Source organism: Balaenoptera musculus, chromosome 4 (assembly GCF_009873245.2).
Source record: "Balaenoptera musculus isolate JJ_BM4_2016_0621 chromosome 4, mBalMus1.pri.v3, whole genome shotgun sequence".
NCBI lineage: Eukaryota > Metazoa > Chordata > Mammalia > Artiodactyla > Balaenopteridae > Balaenoptera > Balaenoptera musculus.
In genome coordinates this window covers 76,653,594-76,675,559 of record NC_045788.1, presented here as the reverse complement: position 1 = coordinate 76,675,559, position 21,966 = coordinate 76,653,594, and the positions used below count along the sequence as shown (strand labels likewise).

Below are 21,966 nucleotides of genomic sequence, written 5' to 3'. Positions count from 1 at the left end.
TATCTTTAGTAAAAACTCAGAGCAGTTTCTCTCAATTGCAGAGACTTTCTACTTCCCTTTTTCTTCTATGCTGGAGTAGTAACTTTAAAATGTCAAATTACTGTATCTCCGCTATAAAACAGGATAATAATAGTACCACTCCAAGTGGGTTTGAAGAAGATTGAGAGAGGTAATATGTATAAAGCCCTCAAAACAGTGCCTGACACAACAGTTCTCAATAGCTCTTAGTAGTAGTATTGTATTTGGAGTCTAACCAGGAGGTGAAAAAATTACAATTTCTATTTTTCTTCAAATTATTGTTTAACAGACACTTCAATGAGTGGAAAATTTATCTGACTAAAATCAAGAAGAAAAGAGCACAAGCTGATTTTTACATAGCTGCTGCTGGTCTAGCATTTAACTTAAAAATACAATAAACATTTTGGTCTGTGACTAGAATGAGATGCCAAAGAGTTTAGGGTCTATTAATCCTGCTCTACCTGTCACTGGAGTACAAAGGGGTTCCAGACACCAAAAACCCAATAATTATATGAGATATCCTAGAAGATCAACATGAGAAAACTAAGCTTGGAGAAGCTGGAAGAGAAACTGGGTAATTTTCTGGTTCCTTCTGAGTTATTAATAGATATTCTTAGAGCCACTTCACAGCAATGCTTAAAACACTATGAATTTCTAGACTACCAAGTTTACCCATATTTAAATAGAAGTTAAACACATATTCTGAAGCCAGACAGTGGTCATGGACTTCTTTAGATTAGAAACAGTTTCTAATGTAAACTCTTTCTTTCCTATAAACTAACTGTTTTTAGAGTAACAGTAATTGCTTTATCTGGCTTAAGGCAAAAAATCAAACTGTTACAAGTCTTCAGGGAAGAAGAGGGAGCTGGCAAAATCAAATTGCTTAAGAGGATGAAAAAAACAGCTTCACATATGTTTCACATTTATGTAATGCAATAGAGGTCAGGCAGCTGATAAACCAGAGAGAGAAAATTACACCCAGACTGAGCACTATAAATAGTGAGTGAGGTGACAAATAAAAGGACACATTGTACATGAGTCAAAAGTAGAAGGGATTGTTAGATTAGTATTGGTCTCTTTCAATCACATAAATAATAGCACATTAACAAATATTTATTATTATTACGTGTCTACTATGATCAATGAACCATGATACATGAACAAATACATTTTATGTGGGGTTATAAATTATAGGTTGTTTAGTCTAAAAAAATTATCTTAAACTGTCCTTTTAAAATCTCTAATGAAGTTTTCCTATCTGAAAATGGTCCAAAAGAGGATTTGAAATAAAGGATTCTCTAGAGATAAAGAAACCACGGTTGAGAATATGGGAATGCTACTGAAGAGACATTATGATGATGATTCCTTGTAGTCCTACCTGTATCTGTGTGTTTCGTTCCCATCCTGAATCGTATCTGCTTGCCCTGAAGGACCTCAGAAAGATGTTTTGCAGTCCAGTGTTGGGCTGGCCAATCAAAAACCATGTTACAGAAGACTGCAGGTTGTTGTAAAGACATTATAATTTCTTTCGCTTTCTCTGGTGTAAAAGGTTTGACATGTTTACCTAAGGAGAGAAATAAATAACTTAAAAGTTATTTCATATAATATGAAGAATAAATAGCTAATATCATTTCTATTATGGCAAATCTTTCTGTGTAATTGCACTGCATTTACTCTTCATTTATTACTGTTTACATAAATATTTGGCCTCAAAGAGCCATAATCCTTCAATGATTTTTCTCAAATATTAAATTGTAAATGTTGGAAAATATTTACAATCTTCAATGTCAAAAATGTTTTTTTAAAAAGGCTTTCCAAGTATTTATATACATTTAAAAGATGCAATTTTTTGAAAATATTATTTCCTAAATAGAGAATTATGTAAGAAGTGCTGATGGAACCTACTCTTGAACAACTAGAGTTGCTGGACTCAGCAATAATTCTACTTGATATAGCACATGTTCTTGCCAAAAAGACTACCGCATTCATACAGCAGTGGATGGGGAGCAGGAGAGGGGATTATTTTATTGCAAGATTTAAAAAGATAAAATATGTGCTAGGGTGGATATCAGTGTTAATTATTGATTCTGACTGCATCTATAAACTGTACAAGGGAATATGCACAAACTAACACTGTGACTTACTGAGGACTTCAATAAATTTCAATCATAGAATGTTAATCCCGGATAGGAGGGTAAAGATTAATATTTGTTAAATAAAAGAACAAGTAGGGACTTCCCTGGTGGCGCAGTGGTTGAGAATCTGCTTGCTAATGCAGGGGACACGGGTTCGAGCCCTGGCCTGGGAAGATTCCACATGCCACGGAGCAACTAAGCCCACAGTAGTGCGCCACAACTACTGAGTCTGCGCGCCTAGAGCCCGAGCTCTGAAACAAGAGAAGCCACCGCAGTGAGAAGCCCCCGCAGTGAGAAGCCCGTGCACCAGAACGATGAGTAACCCCCTCTAGCCGCAACTAGAGAAAGCCTGCGCGCAGCAACGAAGACCCAACAATGAAGACCCAACACAGCCAAAAATAAATAAATAAATTTATTAAAAAATATATTAAAAAAAAAATTAAAGAACAAGTAAGTTTCTCTTTAAAGACATCTCAAGATGAAAGTCTGGGGGGAAAGTTGAAAAATGCTTCATACTCTGATCCCCAAAACATGAATTTATGATTCTCTAGTACAATCAGCTAAACCCTCTATTTCAGTTACCTAATCTATAATTCCACTTACTCAAAAAATTACGAAAAGCTCATGAATAATCCAAATTCCCCCTTCAACCAACCTTCTTCTAAACTATCTGACAAAAGGACGAGGGATGGAGAAGGACTCATCGAGGAACCTGAGTAATTTGTACTTGTCTGAATGTGAGGCTTGTTTTTAAAGAAAATGAAAATTTAGGTCAGTTTGGCCCTCCTTTCTCAGACAAGGGCAAAACTCGGAAACCTCTCCTAAACCAGTGGTGAAAGCGAGCAGGCTCTAAGCCCTCAGCAGTTGACATCTGAGAACACTCTGGCCCCTTCTGTGTAGTCAGGGCTCTCATGTGAGGACATCAGTGCGGGTGCTTCAGGGGATGGGCAAGTGCAAGAGGTGGGGCTATGTGGAGTAGGGAAGACAGAAGGCACTCTTAGGTCTCTATGTAAAAGAAGGCCCAAGTTTATCTTTAAGTGACCTTTACGTACTGAAGAGCCCTGTTAAGGAAAACAGGCTGTAACCAGGAATTGTTTTAAAAAGTTCTTAACCCATGCCAGCCTATAAATGTAAGCACAGGGTTACCTAGATTGCAATGTACCAAGTCTTCCTGGACTTGGAGTGCCTGGATTCCCTGTGTATGAAAATGGACAAGCCACATTTTTTATTATATATTTTTAAAGTTTTGCTAGACCATGAAAAGCTGCAATACATTCATGATAATACCTGTTGTTTGTGACATATAAATTAGTACTACCCTTTGGGAAACAACTGGGAAAATGAAGCAAAAGTCTCAAAGAACCACCCATTAACCTAATAACTCATGTTAGAGGAATTTGCTTTTAACAAAATAATCATAAGCTACATACATATTCATTTATACTATATATATGTACATACATATGCATAAAATATCTATTACCATAATAAAAAACCTGAAAATATAAACAACCAAATGTCTCAAAAGTAGAAAAATAATTTACTAAATATTTCTCCCATAGTACAGTCCCCTGGTACATTCAATTCATTAACAATAAAAATGAGGGCTCTGTAGAAATGTGTGGAGCTGTAGGGACTGGAACTGACTCAGAGAGTTATTGCAACAGCCAAGTGAGAAGAGTGGTAATAAGGCCCTGAACAACAAAGGGTGGCAGTGAGGAAGCCAGAGATGGAGAAATACTAGGAGAACGACGTCAAAGACTATTATGACTGAAGAGATGTGGGGTAGGAGGCAGATGCAGCTGTAAGGAAGACTGAGGTTTCCAGACTTTGTGACTTGCCACGAGAGAAAGGTTAGGAGTGACATCTCCTTCTGTTGGGAAGATGAGAGTTTGGTTTTGATCATCATCATCATAACAATACCATATATTTACTTGTATAAGGCTTTACTATTTGCCACACACTTTTGTTAAAATAAAAGTGCTCATTGTATCCTCTAAGAAGGCTGTAAAATACAGGTAGGGAAGGTATTTTATTTCCATTATCCAAATGAAGAATTGGAAGTTCAGATGTCAAAGGTCAAAACACCAGTGATGATAGGACTATAGGTCAGGTTCCCTGATTCCAAGTCCAATGCTCTTTCTACCGCATAATCCTGCTTCCAGAGAATTAAAACTGTAGGACTTACACTAGCACTAAAAACAGAGAGACAGTATAACCCGAAAAGATAAGCTGGTGCAGGGAAGCTTTAGATGGATCCATAGATAATAAATCCACATGTGCTTTTGGGGAGAGAGGAATGTTCTGGTTTGTGCACATGTTTGTATGTGTGGTGGGGGGAGTACTTAATACCTATAGTAGAGATTGCTAGTTGCCTACCTTACCCACTACTAGTTCCTTCTTCCTCACTAACAGAACTTTGGGCAATGGGAGCGGCTGAAAAATTACATTTCCCAGATTCCTTTGCAGATAGGAGTGGCCAGAGATACATCTGGAAGTTGCTGAGTCAGCCTTTCCCCCTTATCCTCCTCTCCTATATCCTGCCTGGAAAACAGACATCATGTTTAACCATCTCGACAGATAAAAGAAAGGCCCAGGAAATTGCAAACACCGGCTGAAAGAATGCAAAGATGTCCATCTTTGTGCCCCTGAACCAAAGCCAGCAAAATTCTATCCCCTGAACCCTTTCACATAAATACACTAACTCATAGACAGGACTCTGTTATTAGTTCGTAACTGGTATAGCACCTTGCCTTCTGGGGCTATGGTTTTCAACCATATTCTCCCTAGAGAGTGCTCTGTGGCTTAGGCTGGATGAATCATGGCTGATTCACTGTAACATTCTTTCAGTTCTACGGTTGTAAAATGTTCAAGCTTTGAACATTTTGCTTCTAGAACTTTAAAGGGCAGAGAAAAATAGAAGCACCAGTCCTTTGGGGGTGACGATTTATTTATGCTGCTTATCTTAAATCAGAGCCAATAGATCACATGGCTTTGAATGTTTTCAAAACAGTTCTCGTATTTGTACACCTAAGTACCTGGGCATTCGTAACACATGAGTAGTGTTTTGACAGAGGAGCTTCAAAGAAGTAAATAAATATTTTTTCCTCTAACATAACATTAAATTTTCTAAAAAAGTATTTAATGATCTGATCAAAACATGCCAAACATCCCAAAGGTTATTTAATAGGAGACCCTAAAAACTAAAGTTTGCTGAGAAAGTACCAGGCCCAGTGATTGGAATATATTAAATGCTCAAACATTTGCTAAATGAAGGAAAAGTGCTATAAAGCGTATGCAGAGTAGATCAGTAGGATGCTCACCGTAACAGGAAATTAGCATACTTGCAGATTTCAGGCCTATCAGTGAAATAAAACAATCAGCTGGTTGTGAGATAAAAGTAATTTGGGTTCTGGTCCTTTAATCAACAATGAACTGGGCTATTAAATTAACAAATTTAAGTGTTACAATTTTCTTTAAAGAAGAATACAATCTACACTGTATTAATTAAATAGCCTAGGGATGCACCCAGTCATTCCATGCCAGGGATATTTGCAAAGAGCTATAAAAATTCTGAAGCAACCTCAAAAGCCTTTAAAGAGTAAATGTATTTAGGTCTAAACTTGCAGCAAGTAGCAATTTCTAATTAGATGACTTAGAAACTGCTGGAAAAAATGATTAGTGATCTAGGTGTCGCACAATAGTCTCTTCTCCCTCCAAATGTAGCATGTTATTCAGACGATTTATTACAGCTTTGGTAACAATTCTTTGGAGATGGTGAAACACCATCAAAAAGCAAGTTACTTTTTTCTCAGTTAATTTTTTCTTTAATTAATGCAAAGGACAAGATAATTTGAAACCTAATTTCTCTGAATTTGCTAGCAATCTGGCTTCAGTCAATTAATATCTGGCTTGGATTTGTATCTGAGATTTAGAATTTAAGACAAGAAATACCAAGTTTCCAGAATACGCTCCTAATATTGATAGAATACAACAACGACAAAGATCCTGAAATTGAAATTAACTCACTCCTCATGTCAGGTATAATTTTAATAACTATTAATTTTAAATTTAATAGTTTTATATTTTATTAAAAAATTTTCAGAAGGTGACATCAGAGTAAGCCTCAAGTTACAATGCAGAGACTCACCACAGTGATACAGTATGAACAAAAAACTGGGTCCTAGCATTGGGAGCTAATTTATTTCTAAATACATACAGGTAAGCCTCTGATGGCTTCATCAATGTGATGACTACTGTATATACACACAAGGGTCATCTACCATCTGGAATGGTAGATATCAGGGTAAAAAATAATGAACATTTAGACCAGGTCAGAAAAATGCTGATGGAATTATGCAAGTACTACTTAACAAAATGACTGTGTTCAGACTGAAGACCGAATGGTAAAACTTACACCAAAGATGATTTTAATTTTATAGTCACTATTTTAAAATGTCAATACGAACTAAGAAAATTCTGCTGCTGCTGAACTGTCATAAACCCTTTGAATTTCAAGATCTAGAAGGTGGTGCCGACGAAGAAACCACAAAGTGTTGAGGCTGTGTTGACATGACCTTGCCAATACCAATGCTCGGTGTGGTAGTGAACACCCAACCAGGTTCAGGCTGGGGACCGGAGACAGTTACATGCTGGACATTTACCATCCTCTTCTTCCCATCTTCTTACACTTGTAACTCTTGCCCAGTTAACCCAGAAAATTGTCTTCTCCTCCTCACTTTAATCCATTTATGAACCAGAAAATGACTCATAGTGCTTTTAAGTTCCTAAACCTAAAGCAAGAAAAGTAAATCTATATTTTAAGTGAAGTTAATACTTGAAAGATTGGTGCCTCAAAGACTGGAGCTCTTTAAAATGTTTCAAAGTACCTTCAAAATTTCTACCAAAATGTTTCCATTTCTTCAGCTTCCACTAAGTAAATTTTCCGAAATTCAGAATAAACTGGTTATTTCATCTCTTTTCATCAAAAATATTCAACAGAAGAGTCTTGAAGAGGTATGTGGACACTCACATTCATAGTAGCACTATTCATAATAGCTAAAAGGTGGAAGCAACCCAAACATCCATTGACAGATGAAGGGATAAACAAAATGTTTATACATGCAGTGGAATATCATTCAACCTTTAAATGGATGGAAATACTGTCACAGGCTACAACATGGATGAACCTTGAGAACATTTTGCTACGTGTAAAAAGTTAGTTGCAGAAAGACAAATATGGTATTATTCTACTTACATGAGATACTAAAATAGTCAAATTCAAACAGAAAGTAGAATGGCAATTACCTGGGGCTGAGGAGAGAGAGAAAAGGGGAGTTATTTTCCGGGTACAGAGTTTCAGATTTGCAAGACAAAAAGGATCTGGAGATCTGTTTCACATTAATATGAATACACTTACTACTGAACAGTACTCTTAAAAATGGTTAGATGATAAATTTTATGTTGTTTTCTTGTCACAATTTAAAAAATACTGAACAGTTCTGTTTTTCTAATATTATCGTTACCAAATATGAAGTACCTTAGCTACATGTAAATTACACAAGTGCTCTAGCATGAGAATTTTTCACTTTTTAAGATCACACAGGCTTGTGTTTTTCTTCAAACTTCCCTGCCTCCTCCTGCCCTTTTAAAAAATGAGAACAAGAATGACATGGAGAATATGGTACCTCTAACTGAAAAGGAATAAATCCAGTTATGCAGGAGTGTCAGCTGCATAGGAAAGTCAAGTCCATGTAACTCTGGAATGAGATATTTCCTTGGGCATGACTGGAAGAACAGTTAGAAAGGATGCATCCTTCTCTTCACCAAGGCATAAACTTGGCTATAATTAAAACTATGAGATTAGGGGTAGGGGATTAAGAGATACAACTGCTATGTATAAAATAGATAAGCAACAAGGATATATTGTACAGCACAGAGAATTATAGCCATTATTTTGTAATAACTTTTTTAAAAAATTTATTTTATTTATTTTTTACTTTTTGCCTGCATTGTGTCTTCATTGCTGCGCGCAGGCTTTCTCTAGTTGCGGTGAGCGGGAACTACTCTTCGTTGGAGTGCACGGGCTTCTCACTGTGGTGGCTTCTCTTGTTGCGGAGCACGGCTCTAGGGGCGTGGGCTTCAGTAGTTGTGGCATGTGGGCTCAGTAGTTCTGGCTCACGGGCTCTAGAACGCAGGCTCAGTAGTTGTGGCGCACGGGCTTAGCTGCTCCGCAGAATGTGGGATCTTCCTGGACCAGGGCTTGAACCCCTGTCCTCTGCATTGGCAGGTGGATTCTTAACCACTGTGCCACCAGGGAACCTCTATCTTGTAATAACTTTTAATGGAGTATAATCTGTTAAAATGCTGAATCATGTTGTACACCTGAAACTAATATAATATTATACATCAACTATACTTCAATTTAAAAAATTAATCAGGGCTTCCCTGGTGGCGCAGTGGTTGAGAATCTGCCTGCCGATGCAGGGGACACGGGTTCGAGCCCTGGTCTGGGAGGATCCCACGTGCCGCGGAGCAACTGGGCCCGTGAGCCACAACTACTGAGCCTGCGCGTCTGGAGCCTGTGCTCCGCAACAAGAGAGGCCGCGATAGTGAGAGGCCCACGCACCGCGATGAAGAGTGGCCCCCGCTTGCCACAACTAGAGAGAGCCCTCGCACAGAAACGAAGATCCAACACAGCCATAAATAAATAAATAATAAATAAAATTTAAAAAAAAAAATTAATCAGAAAAAAATTTTAAACTATCAGAGCCCAATGGAAACAAATACAGTCTCAGTCTGAAAGACAGATTCAAAGTATTGGTTTTTAATTTCACTGAAACGCTTCAACCAATGTATGATCCTAAAAGTAACATCTCACATTCAGAGTTCGAGTTGATTCTTAACAGTAAGTAGTTTCATGTTTGTTTGTTTAAGTTCATATTTTTAAGAGTAGTTTTGGGTTTAAAACAAAATTAGGAGGAAGTACAGAAAGTTCCATATACCCCCTCCCCTCATACATGCATGGCCTCCGCATTATCAGCATTACTCACCGGGGCTTGGCATAAACTAACACCAAATGAATGTTTTCTGAATTCACAGCTCATTTTTAACAATGCATAAAACTTTACTAAGATTAACCATTTGTTTTCTCCACTTTTGTAAAATGAACTACTGAGCAGTCTCAAAACAAAGGGATCAGTTCCACGATTTCATGCACACCTCCACGGGTTCCCTCTCCAGCTCCCGATCACTCTATTCACCACTAATTGACTCCTAATCACCCCTGTCCCAACAGCAACTTGACAAAGCTTCTGCACTCTCAAATCCCCAATACCTCTCTCCACTCCCTCACTCAGGGGGGTGCCTTTCCCTGTTCTTCTGAGAAAAGTGAAACCCATGACTTCCTTCTTCTTCACTTCAACGTTCTGGTTCACCCTGCTCCTCTCTGGTCTCCAAGGACATAATCTTCCTCCTTTCAGCTGTGTACCCTGCACATTCCACTCCAGGAGCACCAGTCTGTCTCCTCGCTTTTTTCCCCACCCTCTGCCCCCTATGTGCCTTGGGCTTTTCTCCACTCACTTCCACTCCTGGCCTCTCCTTGCCAGAAACAACTTCTTCCATTCATTTCCATATTCAAACTACAGTTGTCCCTCAGTATCCGAGGGGGACCGGTTCCAGGACCCCCGAGGACACCAGAACTCTTGAGCACTCAAGTCCTTTAGAGTGGGCCTGTGGGACCTGAGGCCGCGTGCAGACTGAGGACTGTATGCCAAACCTTCAAATTACTTGCAGAAGCACAGACCAATCCAATCTGTATTCATTCTTTCTCCTCTCACCCCCAAAGCATGTAATGCATGTAATATTTACAGCCCATCTAACTGCCTCCTGCCGTGAGAATATGTATTATACCACAAGTCTTTTAATCTGTGTTCTTTTCCCCCAAAGTATATTTATAGGCTATTTAAGAGCAAGAACTATCTTCAACCTCACTGTACAAAAGAGTCTCCTGTTCATACTGTACATTCAAATATTTTTGGATAATGGAGTGGTAATAAGTTTGCTCAAAAATTACCTATTCTATGACCCCTACAATATTCGTTACTATACTAAACAGAGTGAAACTTTCACATGCATTTATTTAATGTATGTATTTTTCTTACCCTTTATTCACATAAGCCTTATCTAATTTAAAGCAAAGTCTTCTCTTCCAGTAGGATTTTGCCCATTTAACTTACTTTGAAATGGTAATAAGCAGTCACCCCAAAGTGGTTTTTCTGGGGAGGATGACAGTTTAAAATAGGGTTGAAAGTTCCACAGATAGGATTCGGAGAATCCTTTAATACAAAAATTTGAAGTCACCTGCAAAAATGTGTACGCATGCTATATTGTTCAGGGGAGCAAATCCATACTTTCATCAGTCCTCCTTAGGACTTCAAGATTAAGAATCACCAGTTTCCTCAAAAAGTTAAATATGGAATTACCACATAGCCCAACAATTCCACTCTTAGATATATGCCCAAGAGAAGCTGAATACATATGTTCCTACAGAAACTTGTAAACAAATGTCCATAGCAGCATTATTCATAGCAGCCCCAAAGTGGAAACCCAATGCCCACTGATGAATGGATACACAAATTATGGCATATCCATACTACAGAATATTATTCAGCCACAGAAAGTAGTGAAGTACTGGTACATGCTACAACATAGATGAACCTTGAAAACATTATGCTGTGTGAAAGAAGCCAGACACAAAAAGCCACATATTATGATTCCATTTATATGAACTGCCCAGAACAGGCAAATTCATAGAGACAGAGTAGATTAGTGATTGCCAGGGGATGGAGAGAGGGTGAATGGGGAGTGACTGCTAATGGGAACCAGGTTTCTTTTTGGTGTGATGAAAATGTTCTGAAATTATAGTAGTGATGGCTGCACAACTTTGTGAACATACTAAAAACATTTTAAAAGGGTGAATTTATGGTATTTGAATAAAAACCTCCTCTTCCCCGGCTACATGCTTAACATCTTCTTTTGCATTATCCTCCCAAACCTAAATGCTATGCATTCACATTAAAACTCAACAGTGCTGGGGCTTCCCTGGTGGCGCAGTGGTCGAGAGTCTGCCTGCCAATGCAGGGGACACGGGTTCGAGCCCTGGTCTGGGAAGATCCCACATGCCACGGAGCAGGTGGGCCCGTGAGCCGCAATTGCTGAGCCTGCGCGTCTGGAGCCTGTGCTCCGCAACAAGAGAGGCCGCGATAGTGAGAGCCCGCGCACCGCGATGAAGAGTGGCCCCCGCTTGCCACAACTAGAGAAAGCCCTCGGACAGAAATGAAGACCTAACACAGCCATAAATAAATAAATTAAAAAAACAAAAAAAACAAAAACAAAAACTCAACAGTGCTCCCAGCCACCTCCTTCTTCTTCAGGTTCCTAATTTACATGCAATTTCTCAGGCTGAAAAATTTCAGAGATATCTCCAATTTCTTTTCTCTCAGTTTCAACATCAGTCAGTCACCAATGCCAGCACTTTTTATTAACAATAAAGATGGCTACCATTACTGAATATGTAATTCCTGCCAGACATTTATGCTAGATGATCTACAAGTATCTTTAATTTTCACAATAGTTATGCACTTTAGAGAGGAGGGTGCTGTGGCTAAGGGGGTTTAAGTACCTTGTCCTTCAGTCTTTCTCCCTCCAAGCTATCCTCCACCCTTCAGCCGCAGTGATCTTCCTAAAACCAAATCTTATTGTGTTCCTCCCCCATTACTCCCCCACCTAAAGCTTCTCAAAGGCTTCACACTGTCAGACTCCTTAACTTGGTATAAGGTGCCCTTCGGGATCCCTGTCTCTTACATTCCTTATACCAACTTCTTTCAGTTCCTGGACTATGCCATGCTCTTTCTCCTCCTGCCTCTGGACTTGGCACGGGGTTCTCTTATTCATTCACTCAACAAATATGTATTAAGTACCCCCTAGGAGCCTGACATTGTATTTGCTGCTTGGGCAAACGCTGTGAATAACACAGATATATGTTCTGCCCTCAAGGTACTTAAGGTCTAAGGGAAGAAACAATAATAAACAAGTAATTACAGATTGTGATAAGTGAAATGAAGGAAGCAGGATGCCGTCTTATAAAACATCTAGGGTTAAGGGTCAGGGGAAAACTACGATGACTGTTTTAGATAGGTTAATCTGGTAAGGTCTCAGGTGGTGACATACCTTAAAATCTGAAGACTAAGAAGCCAGTTATATGAAAAGCAGGTAAGAGCAGAGGGGGTGATGAGTGACAAGAGATGCTCCTGGAGACATCAGCAGAATCCAGACCAAGGATTTTTGTAGGCCGTGGTTAGGAGTTTGGATTTTAACCTAAGTTCTTAGTGCAATGCATTTCACTGAAGAATTTTGAGTAAGAGAGTGTCACTTTTTGCCACTGAATGGAGAAGAGATTGGAGGGGCACAAGAAAGGAAATGGGGACACAAGGCCTGAAGATACAATAGTGGTTTAGGTGAGAAATGTGGATGATTTGGACAAAGGTGTGATAGAGGAGGAAAAAAGTAGATTAGATGCAGAGTTGACCGGACATGCAAAGTCATCAGCTGGAAGTGAGGAAGAGATGAAGAGAGGATATAAAGAGTTTGGGGAATTGTCATTGGGGAAAGAAAGTAAGGTTACTATAGAAACAGAGGATCAGAAGGATCTCAGGCCCATACTGAGTGAATACTCAAGAGGTTGACCATTTTCATTTTATAATGTCATCAGTTTGCCCAGGACTTTTTCAGTGTGCACTACTAATAGTATTCACGTTACCAGGCATTAGTCATTCTTTTTCCTTTCTAGGTCCCTCTACTCAACCCGGAAAAGGCAGTGTTATATACAATCAAAAGTCTCTGGATCCCATGGCAGTCCCCAGAACAGTGCCAGGCACGGAGCAATCATTCAATAAATGCTAACAGGGATCTCAGGCTCACCGGCCTTCAAACTTCATCCGTTCTCTAAAGCAGGATTCCACTGAAATCATACTCCTGTTCACAAAAGTCCCAGATATCTCCACTTATCTCAAGGGTGGTTCAATCCACTGTAACAGTCACAACACCCTCATGTGTGAAACAGCACTGGCAGGATAGAGAGATACTGGACCTATACGATGATCAAAAATCTGGGTGCTACAATTTGAAAAAAGCCACGTTCACTAGAAAGCAAATAGTTTTCCTCATAGCTTACTGCAGGGCTGAAGAGACAAACGGCCACATGAGAGGTGCCAAGAGTCAGTTGGCACAGGGTTGTACTCACGGTCTGAGTTCTGCCTAGAACCTACCTTCTTCCTCTCCAGAGTCCTCATTAGTGATCGCCCCGGAGTCTGCTGCCATGGAGATCACTACACGGGCTCCACCCGAACCCAAAAGTGAAGTGGAGCGGGAGCCGGGTCAGAGAGAGGCCAAAACCCGGGGTCTGAAGCCGCAGCACAGGAAAGAGTCGCAGCGGTTGCTACCAGGCTCTTCCGGAAGCGGCACGAGCGTGAAAGTCACGTGACGGGCACTGGGCGGGGCCACGCGGTTTATTTTGATTCTTGAGTGGTGGAAATGTAAGCACGTGATCGCGGTTGTGGTGGTTTTTATTTTCCCCAGACAGTAATCGTCTTCCGGTGTAGACTTTTCTTGGCTTCTTTTCTGGTTTTCCTCTAGTCATTCCTTTTCGCCTTGGCGCTTTCTTCCTCCCAACAGTATTGGAGTTTTAGGGAATTGTTTGCTTTTTTGTGGGGCTCGGAGCAGTGGAAAGTGGCTCTGCGTTTGCTTACTCTGCAGTCGCTCTTAGCCTTGGATACCAGGAGAGCTCACGCTTCTCTTCCCCTTCTCTTCCCGACTCTCTTGCCCTTCTGGCAGCAAAATGACTCCACCTGGTTTTCGTGGCTACCGGGCAATGTGAACCTCAGGCACATGTTCTTTAATTGAGTTGCCTGTGACTCATTTCCCGACCAAAACAAGCCAAATCGCTTGACTTAGGTTTTCAAGGACACTAACCGACAGCTGTCAGGCTTTTGGATTTGTGTATCAAAATAACCGGTTGCTTGGTCAAGAGATCGACAACCTCCACTCTTCCCGTTTACTCTTCGTGTAGTCAAAATCATAATAACTGGAGATGAATCTAGGTCATTTGGGGGCAAAACTCCTCCAGCTTTAATCAAAATATCTTTATTGCTTTTCTATTAATAACAGGCAAAAGAGTAGAAAGAGATCTATATCGTATATATACATGAATGAAATTGACTCGTTTTTAATTTCCTCATTGGGTATGTAAAGCACACAAAAAATGGCTGATTAAACAAGAGTGTACTTACTGTACATAAAAAACAAATGATTTTCATGCGGCAATCCTCTGGGTTCCCTACTACGCCTAAATCTTATCCTATCTCCCTCTCTAATTTATGAAGTTATAAACCCAACAGAAATGAGAATAAACCCAATATATAAGCAAGCAATATATGGCTTAAGTGATTGGAGATCTCCGAGTTATTAGGCACAGGACGTAAACTTGGACACTTCCCCAGCAATCCCGGGTTCCTAGCCCAGCCTCCTGTACTACAGCCCCTCCGGGAGTTTCCTTTTCCTCGGGCTCAGCGGCGCTCCTCCCTGCCTTCCCAATTCCTCCCGGTCCCCGCTCTGGGACACCGGCTCCACCACTCCCTCTCTCGCCGAGGTTTCCTCTCCACCACCCGGCGAGAGGCTAGCCCGGCTCCCGCACCCCAGCCCCCTCCTCGCCAGTCGCACCTGCCCCGCCTCCCGGACCGGGGCCGGCTCGCGCGGCGCAGGCGCAGCAACGCGGCCGCGAGGCCGAGGGCGACCAAAGCAACCTCGGTGTCCACCTTCTCTGACAGTATCCGCGCTGGGCAGCCGCCCCGCGGGCCGCGCGTCGTAATGGGCTCGGGCTGGAGCAGCGAGGAGGAGCGGCAACCGCTGCTGGGACCCGGGCTCGGGCCTGCGCCGGGGGCTGCTTGGAGAAGCAGGGGGGAGGCGGCGGCGGCGGCGGCGGCGGTACTGCCCGCGGCAGCCCCGAGTCCCGGGAGGGTGTACGGGCGCCGCTGGCTGGTGCTGCTGCTCTTTTCGCTGCTGGGGTTCGTGCAGGGCCTGGTCTGGAACACCTGGGGCCCCATCCAGAACTCGGCGCGCCAGGCCTACGGCTTCTCTAGCTGGGACATCGCGCTCCTCGTGCTCTGGGGGCCCATCGGCTTCATGCCCTGCTTCGCGTTCATGTGGCTCCTGGACAAGAGAGGTGAGGGGGTCCCGGGAGCGCCGGCCGGCGATGTCACTCCTGGGAAGCCGCCTCCCTCGGCTTCGTTCTAGGGGTTGTGTGAGGTGACCGAATGTTGCTGGCATCCCATTCCTGACTAGGAACACCCTGTCCCCAAAGCGACAAATGAGGGAAGGCTTCTTTGTAGATACTATGTTTTCATCAAGGCCAATTATGCAACAGCAGGGATTAAGCGATCTCTAAATGTTCAAGTTTTTGCGTATTTGGACATCAGAGCATCCCCGTGCACGTGCTATGTGTGTTTTTTACACCTGACAAAAATGACTGATGCTTTGACTTCAAAGGGATTTGGGGATTTTGAGGGTGAAAGGTCAGAAAATAGACATGATGCTCAGATACAAGGAAGTAATGAGCTGGCTTTGCATAATAGATGACTCAAGCCCAGGAAGAGCTGTTGCGGAACTCGGATCTGACGCTTTGGTTTCTGGAAAATGGTTCTGGAAAATGGTGCACAGCAGCTTTAAAGTGTGTGTATGTGACTAGGTGCAAGTGTCAGTTGAGATTTTTAACTCTCAGATGAAGCTTGCAGATGAATGAAGACTGTCTTTTCATAGAGAATACTCTGGACAGACATCTCACTTTACCACTTGCCAGTATGATTCTGTGAGGAGAAAAAAAGGTCATAGGATTGAATGATTAGGCATTGAATTACACCACACAAGTATGGGTAAATGATTCATGATCAATGTGATGTAGCTGCTAAAAAGTGCAGGACAGTTTTAGGCACAGAAGTGTAGTATCTAAAACAAGAGAAATAGTTTGAAATGCTCTATTCTACTGTTCAATTCTGAGCGTTAATTTTTAGAAGGCCATGGGCAAACTGGAGAGCTTTAAAAGTGTGACAAGAATATAAAGGATGTAAAAATCATAATGTGTCAGATGAAGGGAATTGGGTGTGTCAAGCTTCAAAAAGAAACTTGAGGCAGAATATAAATATGTGAAGACCAAGTAAATGAGGAGTTAGACTTAATGTTCATAGTTCTAGAAGGAAGAACTAAACTGAGTGAAGTTACAAAGGGCTGTAACTCAAAGGGATACAGGGAAGAACCTTCTAACAATGAAAGTGTCCAGCCCTGGAAGGTGTGGAACTTCCAGGTAGAGCAAGTACTTAGGCAGAGATATGTGCTAGAGGCTGAGGAAGGGTTTCTTGTACTGAATGGAGGCTTTCTTTGTTTAGATTTGTTTGTTTTTAAACTAAATTTAGACTTTATTTGAATTTCACCAGTTTTTCCACTAGTGTCTTTTTTTTTTTTTCGTGTTCCAAGATTCAGTCGAGGGTCCCAAATTGCATTTAGTTGTTATTTCTTGTTAATCTCCTTCAATCTGTGACAGTTCCTCTGTCATTCCTTACAAGATTGGATAACTTAAGGGGAAATGCTATTTTATTATTTCTTTTTATTAACTTTTTATCAGGAGCGTTTTTCAATATTATTCCCTAAATTTAGCCAGCCTTGTTTTTATGGTAGAAAAATGTTAATTTTGTCCTTTTTATTATAATTATATCTACTATCCATGGCCAGATAAATTAGGGACTACCTATTCTCTTTATAAAATAAGTTACTTTAGGAGTTCTTTCAGAGTTTCTATGACTATATGGTGAATTCTATTTTATGTTTTCTGTTGGTTAGAGCAAGAAAAAATAAATTTAAAATTCTCTCACTTAGGAAGTGGTTTCCTTTTCAGTAGGAGAAAGCCAGTTTCCTTCCATATGTTGGCTGTCCTGCTGCACATGTCCTATTTGTATACATAGAAGTAAGTTCCTGGTATCCCTGGGTACTAAAGTATCTTTCTCCCTAGAGGATAGGTCTGGTCTTCCTGCTGCCATGGGTCCCACCCAACTTAGTAGAAGACCAGTTATCTTTCTGAAATCGGTTTTGTACCCTCTCAGTCCTTTTCATTTTCCATCAAGGAGATAAAAGGGTACTACCTAGTGAGATAATAGGAGACCAAAAGTGAGTGTGCCCTAGAAGCTTAGTGAAGAAAATTTCAACAAGGAGATGGTACCTACATTTGTGCTAAGCTCTAGGGAGATGGCCCTCATGGAGCCTACATTCTAGTGAGGAGATCCAGGCAAAAACAACAATAAAATTAAATATTTAGTGTGTCAGATGGTGATAAATGTTTTAGAGAAAAATTAAGCAAGGCAAGGGAGAAAGGGGATGTGATTGGGTGATACTCTCTCTAGACTGTCAGGGAAGGACTTACTGATAATGTGTGTTTGAGCAGAGACCTGAGGGAAAAAGGAAACCTACCTTGTCAATTCTGGACAGGACTGTTTTGGACAAAGACAAAGGTCTTAAACTTGTTTGGCATATCCGAGAAAGAGCAATGAGGCTTCTGTGGCTGAGTTGAGCCATAAGGGAAACCACAGTAGAAGGTGAGGCCAGAGAGGTGGTGAGAGGCTGAAATCATGCAGGGCCTCCTAGGTCACTGTAAGGACACTGGCCATGAAGGAGTGAGGAGGGCTCACTCCACTGGAAGGTTTGAGCAGAAGAGTAAAATAATGACTCTGCTATTGTCTTGAGAACAAGAGCCAGAGCAGGGAGACCGGTTGGGAGGCTGTTGGAACAGCTCAGATGGGGCTGATGCTGACTTCCAACTGGGGTGATAGTAGTGAAGGATTTGAGTATTGTTGATGGATAGGCAGAGGTGGAGTGTGAGGAAAGGGGAAGATTTAAGATGTTTCTCAACTTTTTTAGCATTAGTAATTGGGAGAACCAAGCTGCAGTTTACTGAGATGTAGAAGATTATGGAAGGAGCGTTTGGGGGTAGATGGCATGCAGATCAGGAATTTGAAATGCCTATTAGATATAGGACAAACTAAACTGTCAGTTTATTCCCTGAGCAATAAATTTGGGATTTGTCAACCTATAATGGTATTTAGAGTCTTGGAGCTGAGTGAAATCACCTGTGGAGAGGGATGTTGCTTCAGAAGAAGACTGAGCCCAGGGGCATTCCAACATTCAGATTCAGAACTTGGGAAGATAAGGAAGAACCAGCTAGTGAGGACTGAGAGTAGAGCCTTGGGTTTAGCAACATGGAAATCTTTGGTATCCTTTAAAAGAATAGTCTCACTGGAGTGGTGGGGGTGAGTTCAAGAGTGTAGACATTATGTCAAACACACTGTAAAGGGCAGCAGAGAAATGAGGGAGTAGCCAGGGGGAATGTGGCTACTGAGAAAGTATTTTTAAAGATAAGAGAGGAAAAAAAAAAAAAAGAGAGAGAAAAGAGAGAAAAAAAAAAGATAAGAGATACTAAAACGTATCTCTGGAATGCAGTATCCTAATGGATCCAGTAGAAAGGGAGAAATTGACAATGCTGGAGGGAAGGGGAAGAACTGCTGTAGCCATGTCCTTGACTAAGCAAAATGGGGTGCAGTCCTCCAGAGTACAAGTAGACAGGTTGGCCTTAGATAGAAGTGTCGACAGCTAATTCTTCAGTAGTAACAGAAGAAAAGGTAGAGTGTATAGATAACGGATGCACATGGTGGCTGATAGGAGCTTGTGGGAGTTATCTTTGTTTACAGTTCTCAGAAAATAGAAAGCAAAATTACCACCTGACAGCAAGGATAGGAGAACAATTCTTGGAAGATTGAGGAGACACGATAAGTTGTACTATTTCCTAGGAAAGGAGAGAACACACGGACTAGAAAATTGTAGTGGGATTGTCGGGCAGCTCAGAGGGCCTGCTTTAAGTGACTGGACATTAATTTCAAGTGAGACCAATCAGCATGGCCGTTTGTTTTCCTCCAGCCTGTTCTGTTGGGCAAGCACAGGCATGGGCAGAGTTGGCAGAGAGAGAGATCACCAGAGTTGCGGTTTGCCAGGTGTGTAGGACTAAGAAAGTGCAGGCCAGGAGTAGAGGATTATGTAGAGAGTGATATAACAATGGACCACGGAATCTAAACTGGGTAAAGAAGAAAAGGAAACACCTGAGGTAGATGAGAAAAAGTAGTAGGCTCCAAAATTGTCATTCCCAATGAATGAAGAATTTAGAGTACTAGAAGGAATGAGTGGGAAGGAGAGGAGGTCATGGTTGAAGAATGGGACGCTTGAAATTGGGATTATGTCGTGGACGCAATTACGGTAAAGATAAGGTCAGAGTATAACAAAGAGAGTGGACAACCGAGGTAGGGTAGAGGGCATGATTGTGGAATAAGAAGTCAGGGGACTGAGAGGGCAGGATATTGAAAGGATCGTATCTGGTATTGAAATCACCAGATTCATGAAAGAAGTAGTGTCCTCAGGAGTAATAACGAGCCGAAACAGTTTCAAGCCATGAGGGCGAATGACGTGGAGGCAGGTATGTGGTGGTCTGCAGACAACTGCAGCAGGGAGTGGTGAGTATGACAGTCAGATAGAATTGGATCAAAGGCTGTTCTGGCCATGATGGATTAACAGTAACTGGATTTATCCTTCCATCTTAAACAACTAAAAACAGAAAACAAAATCAAAGTATACGAAACAGTGGTTTTCAGACATTGGACAAAAGGTAGAGCAGGTCAGTGATCCTTACGATTACTTCACACAGAGATCTGTAGTTCAAACAGAGCCCCACAGAGCCCCCCAAGTCGAGGAGACAGTTGAGAAGTCTTAAGAGGCCACCATAGCTAGAATTCTTAAGGTGGAGTACCAGAGAGGAAAAGGGTTCACAGAGAGAGAATTCTAGATCTGCAGGGAGTTCCTCTTGAGTCTTCAGCCGAGCACTGATTAGCAGTTACACATGAAGAAACTACTTAAGTCTGAGAAAAGGACTGCGAAAAAGGAACAGGCAGAAAAATTCTCAAAGTTCACACAAGGCTGGGAATTGTTCACATTCCCAACAGCCAGAATGGGAAAACCTCATAATACATAGGAGGTTTGGTTGAATACTCAGAAGGGTGTTGCCTCAGTAGTAAAGACAAACAGAGCTCTAAACTAAAGGCTGCTCTGGTTCCACCTAATAAAGCTTAAAAGTACTGCTTGAAAAGATTAAAAATAACTGTATCCCAGAACATTGTTCAAAAATATTAAAAGGAGTTGAAAAAAAAAATCCATCACCCAACAAAATTCAGAATGCCTGACATCTAAATCAGAAATTACCAAGTGTGCAAAGAAGGACGAAAATACAAAACATAAAGAGGAGAAAAAGCAATCAGTAGAACAGACCAAGAAATGGCACAGATGATAGAATTAATAGACAGGGACATCAAAGCAGCTACTGTGAATAAATATGCTACATATATTCAAGAAGACAGAACAAAGCATGTTAACGAGAGACATGGAAGACATAAAAAGTCCAACATTAAATTTCTGGGGATGAAAATGTAATCTGTGTCTGAGACCAAAAAAATACACTGGACAGGATTTAAGAGCAGATTACACATTGTAGACGAAAAGATTAGCAAACTTTAAGATGTAGTAATAAATACTATCCAAAGTGGAACACAGAGAAAACAAAAAAACAAAAAACCACAGGTATCAGGGAGCAGGACAGTTTTAAGTGGCCTAATATACATATTAGAGTCCCAGATGAGAAGAGATTGGTAAAGGGAGAGGGCATGGATTGAGATAAAATGGGGAGGAAAAATTGAAGAAATAATGGCGGAAAAATTTCCACATTTGATGATATCCACAAACCCAGAAATCTAAGAAATTCAAGAATCCAGTTTGAGGAAACAGCATGAAGAAAAAAACCACACCAAGCAAATCTCAGCGTGCATAACACTACAGCAAGGCACATCGTAATCACAGTGCTTAAACCAGAGGAAATCAAGGCATGGAGAGAAGCCTGGGAGCTTTAGGGGGGAGGGAGTAACAATGACCTGGAAGGGGCTGGCGAAACACTGTCCTCAGGGAAGAGGTTTCAGAGTAGTAAAAAGGTGAAGACAGTGAAGAGCTTGAAAATATAGGGATTCTACTGATCCGCTGATTCTGAGCACTCCAGGAGTCACAGTGGAAAGATCTGGGGAGCTGAGGTGCTGGCAGAGATGAGGTCGGATTTGGGTATGCATGAAGCCCTGATGGGACGAGGATGACCTGTGAATCTTGGGTCTCTTGTGATCAGTGTAAACAGGAAAAGCGGGCATGATGTGGTTAGTCCTCCTGGTGTCCAAGGCAGATCGGGGTGGCCAGGCCAGGCTGTAGCTGTTGGGGGTGGGGCAGGTGGTCTTGCCAGGAGCAAGCAGAGCTTCACTCCAGCTGATGGAAGTGTGGGGCCTGGGAAAGGTGGTTTTACCAGATCAAACTCATTTCCGTGCATCTACTACACATGGTTTGTGTGGTGGGGTGTTTTTTCGCTTTGGGGTTTTTTTTTTTTTGCAATCATGTTTTTAGGCACCGATTGTGGAGACTCTCTTCCTGTACCCAATAGGTTCCTGGCATAAGGAGTTATCTCATCCATTGGAAGGGGGCTTCCTGCAGAGTCTGGATGCCATCTTTGAGTAGAATTTATTTTTATTTTCAGTCATGTTTGGTTTTCAGAAATTATTCCCGTACCTTTCATCAGATGGTTTTT

At 41.4% G+C, this 21,966-nt stretch overlaps 2 protein-coding genes across 7 annotated transcripts in view; one reads left to right on the top strand and one right to left on the bottom strand.

Annotated features, from left to right (window-relative positions):
• HSPBAP1 (HSPB1 associated protein 1) overlaps positions 1-14,303 on the bottom strand; it is a 56,145-nt gene extending 41,842 nt beyond the window's left edge. The window contains exons 1-2 of one of the 3 annotated variants that reach the window (XM_036851165.1): positions 13,481-14,303; positions 1,397-1,582 (exon numbers count right to left, since the gene is read on the bottom strand). In XM_036851165.1, coding sequence (XP_036707060.1) covers positions 1,397-1,582; positions 13,481-13,532 — 238 coding nt within the window. In that variant the 5' untranslated portion in view covers positions 13,533-14,303. The remainder of the gene's footprint in view (positions 1-1,396; positions 1,583-13,480) is intronic. The other 2 variants (XM_036851164.1, XM_036851166.1) reach the window with 2 other exon arrangements.
• Positions 14,304-14,960: 657 nt separating this feature from the next.
• SLC49A4 (solute carrier family 49 member 4) overlaps positions 14,961-21,966 on the top strand; it is a 114,555-nt gene continuing 107,549 nt past the window's right edge. For all 4 annotated transcript variants that reach the window (XM_036851169.1, XM_036851170.1, XM_036851167.1 and 1 more), the window contains exon 1: positions 14,961-15,432. In XM_036851169.1, the coding sequence (XP_036707064.1) occupies positions 15,078-15,432 (355 nt within the window). In that variant the 5' untranslated portion in view covers positions 14,961-15,077. The remainder of the gene's footprint in view (positions 15,433-21,966) is intronic.